Raw genomic sequence first — 11,097 nt, 5'->3', positions numbered from 1 at the left:
GACACCCAGAAGTCACCTACTACAGGATAGGCCCAACAAGGAAAATAACAGAACACCACTGGCCATCACTTACAGCCCCAAGCTAAAACCTCTCCAGCACATCATCAACGATCTACAACCTATCCTGGAAAATGATCCCTCAATCTTACAGGCCTTGGGAGGCAGGCCAATCCTCGCTTACAGACAGCCGCCCAACCTGAAGCAAATACTCACCAGCAACTACACACCACGCCACTGAAACACTAACCCAGGAACCAATCCTGTAACAAAACCCATTGCCTTCTCTGTCCCTATATCTACTCTAGCGACACCATCATAGGACCCAACCACACCAGCCACATCATCAGGGGCTCATTCACCTGCATATCTACTAATGTGATATATGTCATCATGTGCCAGCAATGCCCCTCTGCCATGTACATTGGCCAAATGTATGTAAAAGGATAAATGTAAAAGGATAAATGGACACAAATCAGACATCAGGAATGGTAACCTACAAATGTCAGTAGGAGAACACTTCAATCTTCCTGGCCACTCAACAACAGATTTAAAAGTAGCCATTCTTCAACAAAATAACTTCAAAAACAGACTTCAAGGAGAAACTGCTGAGCTACAATCCTTTTGCAAACTTAACACCATCAATTTGGGCTTGAATAGGGACTGGGAGTGGCTGGCTCACTACAAAAGCAATTTTCCCTCTCTTGGTATTGACACCTCCTCATCAATTATTGGGAGTGGACAACATCCACTCTGACTAAATTGGCCTTCAACATTGGTTCTCTACTTGTAAGGTAACACCCCTTTTCTTCATGTGCCAATATACATTTTTGCCTGTATCTGTAATTTTCACTCCGTGCACCTGAAGAAGTGGGTTTTTTACCCACAAAAGCTTATGCTCAAATAAATCTGTTAGTCTTTAAGGTGCCACCGGACTCCTCACTGTTTTTGTGAAATATAAATAAAGACAATAATTAACCCTGCAGGCTTTAAGTGGCATGAATTTAGCTCTAGACAATTGACCCATGACCAAAATTCCTTCCATGTTTTAACACAACTAATACAAGTGATGATCATCTCCTGAGTATTAAGTATTATTAACCAGGACTGGCACCATATTCAGATATAAAATAGAATGAGCTAATTTATTCTCTCAGTTATAGCAGTGTAAACTCCGGAGTTACTCCATAGATATTCCACAGATCCTCTATTGATATTATACATTCATGATATAGTTAGTCCATAGAAAGTACGGAGTAAATCCATACACTCTATAGAGTGACTGCATTTAACCACAGGCTCCCTCCACAGCTACTGTAGACCTACTCATGCCAGTTACTATATAGATGCTACAGATTTACTAATTACTCAACAAACTGTACAGGGATTTCAATATATACTACAGACATATTCCATAGATACTACAGATTTACTATAAAGTTATTTAACAGATTCAAGTTGCTCAATAGATACTACAGCATAACTACAGAGTTTCTCCAGTGTATCTAAAAGCAAAATGGAGCCCCGCACATAGAAATGTATATCACAGTTTGAAACTTCTTTATTCTGGCTTCCATTTACTTCCCACCCCAATAGCTGTATCTGATCATCAGTCTCTTCATGGAGCAGATGATCTCCTTGTTCCTGAGTGTGTAGATCATGGGGTTCAGTAGTGGGAAGACCACGGTGTGGAACACGGACACCACCTTGTCCTGGGGGAAGCTGCGGAAGGGGCGGGCATAGATGTAGAGGGCTGGGACGAACATGATGATGACCACGATGATGTGGGTGACACAGGTGGAGGCCGCTTTGTTCTTCTTGCAGAGGGACTGAATCCTGAGCTTGACCAGCAGAATGGTGTAGGAGATGAGGAGGAGGACAAAGCACACCAAGGTGACCAAGCCGCTGTTGGAGAACATCAGCATCTCCATCACGTAGGTGTCGGTGCAGGCCAGCTTGATCACCTGGGGCACATCGCAGAAGAAGTTATCCAGCTCATTGGGGCCGCAGAAGGGCAACCTGATGGTCAGAGCCACCTGGACTATGGAGTGCATGAAGCCCCCCATCCAGGCAGCCCCCACCAGGGCACAGCAGACCCCCCTGCTCACAATGCTGGCATAGTGCAGAGGTTTACAGATGGCCACATAACGATCATAGGCCATAATCATCAGCAGGAAGATCTCAGCTGCCCCCAGGAAGTGGATGAAGAAGATCTGGGCCATGCAGCCCCTGTAGGATATGGCCTTGTGGCGGGAGAAGAAGTCAACTAGCATCTTTGGGGGGGTAACAGAGCAGTAGCAAATGTCCAGGAAGGCCAGGTTGGCCAGCAGGAAGTACATGGGGGAGCCCAGGTGGGGGTCACTCCGGATGGTGAGGATGATGAGGACATTGCCTGGGAGGATGACTATGTAGAAGAGCAGAAAGAGGAAGAAGAGAAAGAGCTGGAGCTTGTGGGCCTGGGGTAGCCCCAGCAGCATGAATTCCGTCACCCGTGTGAGATTCCCATGCTCCATCCCATCAGTGTGGATCCCTGTAGCACACACAGGATGGAGAGAGAGGAGGAGATTATAGCGGCCACTGTGAATGAGCATGCAATAGCACAGTGCGCTGAGCCGAGACATTTGGGCCAGGCAAGGAGGAGCCTCATTATGGGGAAGGAACATTAGAACATAAGAACATAAGAACAGCCGTACTGGGTCAGACCAAAGATCCATCTAGCCCAGTATCCTGTCTCCCTACAGTGGCCAATGCCAGCTGCCCCAGAGGGAGTGAACCTAACAGATTAAGTGATCTCTCTCCTGCCATCCAGCTCCAAACAGAGGCTAGGGACACCATTCCTTATCCAGCCTGTCTAATAGCCATTAATGGACTTAACCTCCATGAATTTATTCAGTTCTCTTTTAAACTCTGTTATAGTCCTAGCCTTCACAACCTCCTCAGGCAAGGAGTTCCACAAGTTGACTGTGCGCTGTGTGAAGAAGAACTTCCCTTTATTTGTTTTAAACCTGCTGCCCATTAATTTCATTTGGTGGCCCCTAGTTCTTGTATTATGGGAATAAGTAAATAACTTTTCCTTATCCACTTTTTCCACACCACTCGTGACTTTATATTCCTTTATCATATTCTCCCTTAGTCTCCTCTTTTCCAAGCTGAAAAGTCCTAGCATCTTTAATCTCTCCTCATATGGGACCCGTTCCATATGAGTAATCATTTTAGTTGCCCTTCTCTGAACCTTTTCTAGTGCCAGTATATCTTTTTTGAGATGAGGAGACCACATCTGTATGCAGTATTCAAGATGTGGGCGTACCATCAATTTATATAAGGGCAATAATATATTCTCAGTCTTATTCTTTATCCCCTTTTTAATGATTCCTAACATCCTGTTTGCTTTTTTGACTGCCGCTGCACACTGCGTGGACGTCTTCAGAGAACTATCCATGATGACTCCAAGATCTTTTTCCTGATTTGTTGTAGCTAAATTTGCCCCCATCATATTGTATGTATAGTTGGGGTTATTTTTTCCAATGTGCATTACTTCACATTTATCCACATTACATTTCATTTGCCATTTTGTTGCCCAATCACTTAATTTTGTGAGATCTTTTTGAAGTTCTTCACAGTCTGCTTTGGTTCTAACTATCTTGAGCAGTTTAATATCATCTGCAAACGTCACCACCTCACTTTTTACCCCTTTCTCCAGATCATTTATGAATAAGTTGAATAGGATTGGTCCTAGGACAGACCCTTGGGGAACACCACTAGTTACCCCTCTTCATTCTGAGAATGGGAGGAGAATGGAGCCTCCACTGAGGTAACTTACACACCAAGGGATAGACTGTGCTTGCAGGTGCATGGCTGCAAGGTCTACTGGCTTACCCATATGCAGATCTGCAATATAGATGGTCACACTTAACTGAATGGAGTGCTGCCAATTCACACCAGGGGTGAATCTGACCCATTGACTTCAATGGTGCTACTGCCAATTGATGCCAGCTGGGGATCTGGCATTGAATGTATAAATAGACTTATGGAGTTGGTGGTAGAACATCTATACTTAGGGTGACCAGACAGCAAGTGTGAAAAATTGGGACAGGGGGTGGGGGGTAATAGGAGCCTATATAAGAAAAAGACCCCAAAATCGGGACTGTCCCTGTAAAATCACTATATCTGGTCACCCTATCTATACTCATGGTAGCATTCAGATTTTCACTTAAAACATGAAAAGAAGAACAGGAGTACTTGTGGCACCTTTATATTTGCATCCGGAGAAGTGGGCTGTAGTCCACAAAAGCTTATGCTCTAATAAATTTGTTAGTCTCTAAGGTGCCACAAGTACTCCTGTTCTTCTTTTTGCGGATACAGACTAACACGGCTGTTACTCTGAAACTTAAAACATGGAGTTTTGCACTGTGTGAAGAATATAGCGTAATCTCCCCAAATACACAGCATGTAATTGATAAATAAAGACTGAATTTTCAGATTCTCTCATTTTCTAGTCCAGATTGTAAATTGAGTGATTACAAATTGGCCCCTTCTAAAATTTGAAATGTAGAAGGTGTATGGATTTGGGGGGGGGGGGGGCACCCTCCAGAAAAAAAATTACTGATTTTTGAGATTAGCAAAATCATTCACCTTTGGTGATTTCATTGTAGGCGACTTTTTAAGTTTCATAATCTGTCACTTTTAAGACTGGTTGAAAATTAGTCATCAAATCTCTCTTTTTTTTAGAGAGATAATTGGGTTTCTGATTTTTTTTTTAATGTGGGAAGGGTTTTCTTTCCAATATTTTTTTTTAAAATTAGGCTAGAAAACTGGAAACCAAAAATATTTCAAGTTTCTGATATTTTTGTCTGTGGTTCTTTTTAGCAGTTTTTGGCCGTTTTTTGGTTTGTTAGTGACTGTTTGTGTTTGAATTGGCCAAAAAGAAAAAAAAATCTTTTGTTTCTTGACAAAAACCTCAAGTTTTCACCCCCCGCCAAAAACAAAAACAAACAAAAACAAAGAAACAAACAAAAAGAACAGAAAAAAGTCTGATCAGCTCTAGTCATTTAAAAGATATATTTACAATTATATAGAATAACATTCTTTGCTAAAAGAAAATTCTTTGTGTTTTAAAGCCAAGCACTTAAAATTTCAGAAATGCCAGAATGTAGGTTGCTCATGTAACATTTCTTACTCATTTATTGATTCATAGATTCCAAGTCAAAAAGGGACCATTCTGATCATCTAGTCTGACCTCCTGTGTAACACAGGCCAGAGAATAGCCTCAAAATAGTCCCTCTTTGAGCTAGAACATATCTTTCAGAAACCCTAAAAAACAAAAAAAATCCAATCTTGATTTTAAAATTTCCAGAGATGGCAAATCCACCATGACCCTTGATAAATTGTTCCAATAGTTAATTGCCCTAATTGTTAAAAAACCCTACACCTTATTTCCAGTCTGAATTTGTCTAATTTCAACTTCCAGCCATTGCATTGTGTTATCATACCTTTGTCTGTGCGTTTGAAGAGCCAATTGTGAAATATTTGTTCCCAGTGTAGGTACTTATAGACTGAGATCAAGTTTTCCCTTGCCCTTCTCTTTATTAAACTAAACAGCTTGAGCTCCTTAAATCTATCACTATAAGGCAGGTTTTCTAATCCTTTAATCATTCTCGTGGCTCTTCCTTCAATCCTCTTTAATATAGCAACATCCTCCTTGAATTGTGGACATGAACTGGAGACAAGATTCCAGCAGCAGTAGCACCCTTGCCAAATTCACAGGTTATATAACCTCTCCTCTCCTGCTCTAGGTTCCCATGTTTAAGCATTTCAGGATAGCAATAGCTCTTCCCCCCCGCCCCCCCCACAGTGTTGCACTGGGAACTCATGTTCAGCTGATTATCCACCATGACCCCTCCAAATCTTTTTTTCTAAGTCACTGCTTCCCAGGATAGAGGCCCCCATCCTGTGAGTATGGCATACATTCTTTGTTCCTAGATGTGTGCATTTACATTTAGCTGTATTAAAATGTGTATTGTTTGCTTTTGCCCAGTTTACCAAGCAACCCAGGGCCAAAATGTAGGGCCAAAAACGGATCCCTGTGGGACCCATAGGCGTAGTTTGATTTCCAATCGGACCATGTCGGGGGTGGGTGATTCTGTGTATGCCCAAGGCTTGCAGTTGGGGGGGGCAATGCTCCCCCTGTCTTCTCCAAACTACACTCCTGGTGTAGAATCACACCCTCTCAATAATGATTCCCCGTTTGCATACAGTTTGGGTATTGCTACACTGCAATTGGGATATCTGATTGCAATTTAGACATACCCTTTGAGACCTAGACAGTTTTTAAATCATTTAATTTGTCATGTTAATTTTGCATCTTTCTAATTTCGTAATAAAAATATAGTGTGGTTCCTTCTGTCCTGTCCTCTCTGCATTAGAAAGGCAAGGTGGGTGAGCTGATAACTTTTATTGGACTAACTTCTGTTGCTCAAAGAGACAAGCTTTCAAGCTACACAGAGCTCTTCTTCAGCTCCTTGGACTAATACAACTATAACAATACTGCAAACAATTCTTAGGCATTGATATTATGATACACTGTAATTACATGATCACAAACTATATTTTCCTGCTTTATTCAGTGCACAGGATGGACAAGAGTATAATACTCTCTGCTCAGAGCTGTTGTTCCCAGTGTTTAAAATCAATGAAATTCCTCTTATCTCTCAGCTGTTCAGCCAGGCCCTAGTGCTGCCTGGTGATTGTCTAGGACACAGAAGAAAAACCCAGATGTAGAGCTGCTCAGAAAATGGGATTTCCATCCCATGGAAAATTCCAAAATGTCAACAATAGCTTCCATCATGAATTGGGATGAAAATTGAAAAGGAAAAGCTCAGAAAGTTTTCAATTCAGAAAGGTCAAAACAAAACATTTCAACATTTCCTATCACAATACAAAGTTGAAATGTTGACGCAATCGTGCAGATTTGTTGAAGGATTTGTGTGTGTGTTTAAGGGAGTATCAATGGAAATCAAGAGATTTCATTTGGAATCAACTGCTGGCTGAAAATGTGGATTCAAAATGAAACATGCCATTTCAAAGTATCATTCAGCACATTTGTTGTTTCAATTTTCATGACAGAAAATCAAAAATGGAATTGAAATCAGCAATGTTAACAATTTCAAGAAAGAAAGAAAGAAAGAAAGAAAGAAAGAAAGAAAGAAAGAAAGAAAGAAAGAAAGAAAGGGGAGGGAAGGGAAGGGAAGGGAAGGGAAGGGAAATGAAAAGAAGATTTAAGGTGGAAAGGAAGCACCTAACTGCAGACAGAAGGAAGGAAGGAAGAGTACATGAGCTTGGGTTTCCTCCCTGTAAAGGAGCTTCTGTCTCCTTTGCTCAGACAGGTTGGCCAAGCGGGGCAGAGAGCAACTTACCTGGAGGTCCCTGGATGGGATCCCAGCTGTGCCAGCAGTGGCTGTATGATGAGGTTATGGTGCATCTCCATCCAATACCCAGCTGCCCCCATGACACTGAAAGCACCACCTCAGTTGTCAGCCTCAGCTGAGAAGTGAATATGCTCCCTTTCCTGCCTTGGCAGGCAGGGCCAGGCTGATGTTAATGTGAATGCAGCTATGCCATGAACCAAGGGCATCTGCCTCCCGGCACTCAGTTCACTCCAACACATGGCACATAGCAAAACAGGACTCTGGCCCTCTCACCCACCTTCAGAGGAGCAGGGATGTAAGGAAGATGTCTCAGCAAGTGCCCACCTCTGCTCAGCCACCTCCTAGTGAGGTGCTGGGAGTGCTGTCCATGTGATTGTGGGGAGTCAGGGGACAAGATGCCTAGCTCAGAGTCAAGGGCCTTTGTTATAGGTAGCACAGATCCAGTCCCTAAGGGGTGCGGAAGCAGCTGGGGGAGGTGCCAGACAGTCGCTTGGCAGGAGAGAAGGGGCAGTGATGGACAGTCTATGGGGGTTACTGTAGAACAATCTCTCTCACAGCAGGTGTGATGCCAGTCACAGTGCTTCAGTGTATGAATCCAAAGATCCGAAGACCTCTAAAAAAGGGGGATGATGTGAGTCCGACTGTGATAGTGTACCCCATAAGGCTTTATGGGGGTGTGTGCTTATAAATGTATGTATGATATAACTGAAATAAGATTTTGCTACATATGCCATGTAACATATCTACGTAAAGGTTATCATCTACTGGTTATGTTCATCATAGTTATATGCAGGTACCATTTGTGTGTTCAAAGGTATGAACATTGGCTGTATACTTGCTTGATTTTTTAGTAGCCTTAGTTAGGATATTTGGTCACTTCTTGGGAAAGGAATGTGCAAGTTAAGTGCTCGGTCAGGAAGTACTTAACAGACAAAAGAGCTTGGAAGACTCCAATCCACATAAGAAGTCTACCTGAGGACGTTCAAGGTAGCGTGTGGGTAATGGCATCCGAAGAAGTGGGCTGTAGTCCACGAAAGCTTATGCTCTAATAAATTTGTTAGTCTCTAAGGTGCCACAAGTACTCCTGTTCTTCTTTTTGCGGATACAGACTAACACGGCTGTTACTCTGATACCTGCAAGTCCTGAGTCATGACTGGGCATATGACTTGTGACTTGCCCATGTGATTCCAAATCTCCATTTTGTCACTGGATTCTACACAGGGGGAGGGAGGGGTGTCTACCCAGATATGCAAACTAGATAAAATCAATTTAGGATTGAATAAGGACTGGGAATGGCTGAGCCATTACAAACATTGAATCTATCTAACCTTGTAAGTATTCTCACACTTCTCATAGAGTCATAGATTCATAGATTCTAGGACTGGAAGGGACCTCGAGAGGTCATCAAGTCCAGTCTCCTGCCCGCATGGAAGGACCAAATACTATCTAGAGCATCCCTGATAGACATTTATCTAACCTACTCTTAAATATCTCCAGAGATGGAGATTCCACAACCTCCCTAGGCAATTTATTCCAGTGTTTAGCCACCCTGACAGTTAGGAACTTTTTCCTAATGTCCAACCTAGACCTCCCTTGCTGCAGTTTAAGCCCATTGCTTCTTGTTCTATCCTTAGAGGCTAAGGTGAACAAGTTTTCTCCTGCCTCCTTATGACACCCTTTTAGATACCTGAAAACTGCTATCATGTCCCCTCTCAGTCTTCTCTTTTCCAAACTAAACAAACCCAATTCTTTCAGCCTTCCTTCGTAGGTCATGTTCTCTAGGCCTTTATTCATTCTTGTTGCTCTTCTCTGGACCCTTTCCAATTTCTCCACATCTTTCTTGAAATGCAGTGCCCAGAACTGGACACAATACTCCAGCTGAGGCCTAACCAGAGCAGAGTAGAGCGGAAGAATGACTTCTCATGTTTTGCTCACAACACACCTGTTAATACATCCCAAAATCATGTTTGCTTTTTTTGCAACAGCATCACACTGTTGACTCATATTTACCTTGTGGTCCACTATAACCCCTAGGTCCCTTTCTGCCGTACTCCTTCCTAGACAGTCTCTTCCCATTCTGTATGTGTGAAACTGATTTTTTTTCCCTAAGTGGAGCACTTTGCATTTGTCTTTGTTAAACTTCAACCTGTTTAACTCAGACCATTTCTCCAATTTGTCCAGATCATTTTGAATTATGACCCTGTCCTCTAAAGCGGTTGCAATCCCTCCCAGTTTGGTATCATCCGCAAACTTAATAAGTGTACTTTCTATGTCTATATCTAAGTCGTTAATGAAGATATTGAACAGAGCCGGTCCCAAAACAGACCCCTGCGGTACCCCCACTCATTATGCCTTTCCAGCAGGATTGGGAACCATTAATAACAACTCTCTGAGTATGGTTATCCAGCCAGTTATGCACCCACCTTATAGTAGCCCCATCTAAATTGTATTTGCCTAGTTTATTAATAAGAATATCATGCGAGACCATATCAAATGCCTTACTAAAGTCTAGGTATACCACATCCACAGCTTCTCCCTTATCCACAAGACTCGTTATCCTATCGAAGAAAGCTATCAGATTGGTTTGACATGATTTGTTCTTTACACATCCATGCTGGCTGTTCCCTATCACCTTACCACCTTCCAAGTGTTTGCAGATGATTTCCTTAATTACTTGCTCCATTATCTTCCCTGGCACAGAAGTTAAACTAACTGGTCTGTAGTTTCCTGGATTGTTTTTATTTCCCTTTTTATAGATGGGCACTATATTTGCCCTTTTCCAGTCTTCTGGAATCTCTCCTGTCTCCCATGATTTTCCAAAGATAAAAGCTAGAGGCTCAGATACCTCCTCTATTAGCTCCTTGAGTATTCTAGGATGCATTTCATCAGGCCCTGGTGACTTGCAGGCATCTAACTTTTCTAAGTTTTAACTTTTTCAAACTGTCTGTACTGGGTTATCTTGATTATCACTTCAGATGTTTTTTTTCTCTTACTTAATTGGCCTCTCAGAGTTGGTAAGACAACTCCCACCTGTTCATGCTCTCTGTATGTGTGTTTATATATATCCTCAATATATGTTCCATTCTATATGCATCCGAAGAAGTGGGCTGTAGCCCACAAAAGCTTATGCTCTAATAAATTTGTTAGTCTCTAAGGTGCCACAAGTACTCCTGTTCTTTTTACCCAGAAGAGAAAGTCTATTTAAACCCTTGGGAGACCTCACCATTTTGTCTTCAGCTGGCTAAAGAGAAAGCCTCTCCACCCCATCCCACCCCACCCCACCCCCAGAATACTGAAAGAAACTGGAACGAAGGGCAGAGACTGCAAGAGGTACGAGTGATTGCTGGACCCAGGCTAAAAGGAGATTAGTCTGTGTCATAACTATAATGGGAAGGGTAATAACCCTCCTGTGTACAGTACTATAAAATCTTCTTTTTAAGAACCTGATTGATTTTTCCTTGTTTTTAGATCCAAGGGGGTTAGATCTTGATCCACCAGGAGTTGGTGGGAGAAAGGAGGGGGATGGTTAATTTCTCCTTGTTGTAAGATCCAAGGGGTTTGGATCTGTATTCACCAGGGAATTGGTGAAGAGTCTCTCAAGGCTACCCAGGGAAGGGAATTAGCACTTTGGGAGTGGTGGCAGTGGACCAGATCTAAGCTGGTAGTTAAGCTTAGA

The 11,097-nt window shown here is 42.4% G+C and overlaps 1 protein-coding gene across 1 annotated transcript; it reads right to left on the bottom strand.

Moving 5' to 3' along the window:
• Nucleotides 1-1,574: 1,574 nt before the first annotated feature.
• Nucleotides 1,575-2,510, bottom strand: LOC128845894 (olfactory receptor 4N2-like). Its single transcript, XM_054044957.1, has one exon. The coding sequence runs from the start codon at nucleotides 2,508-2,510 to the stop codon at nucleotides 1,575-1,577; it is 936 nt and encodes a 311-aa protein (XP_053900932.1).
• Between the last annotated feature and the right edge of the window lie 8,587 nt (nucleotides 2,511-11,097).

Source organism: Malaclemys terrapin, chromosome 12 (assembly GCF_027887155.1).
Source record: "Malaclemys terrapin pileata isolate rMalTer1 chromosome 12, rMalTer1.hap1, whole genome shotgun sequence".
Lineage (NCBI taxonomy): Eukaryota > Metazoa > Chordata > Testudines > Emydidae > Malaclemys > Malaclemys terrapin.
This window is presented reverse-complemented; position numbering and strand designations above follow the sequence as displayed.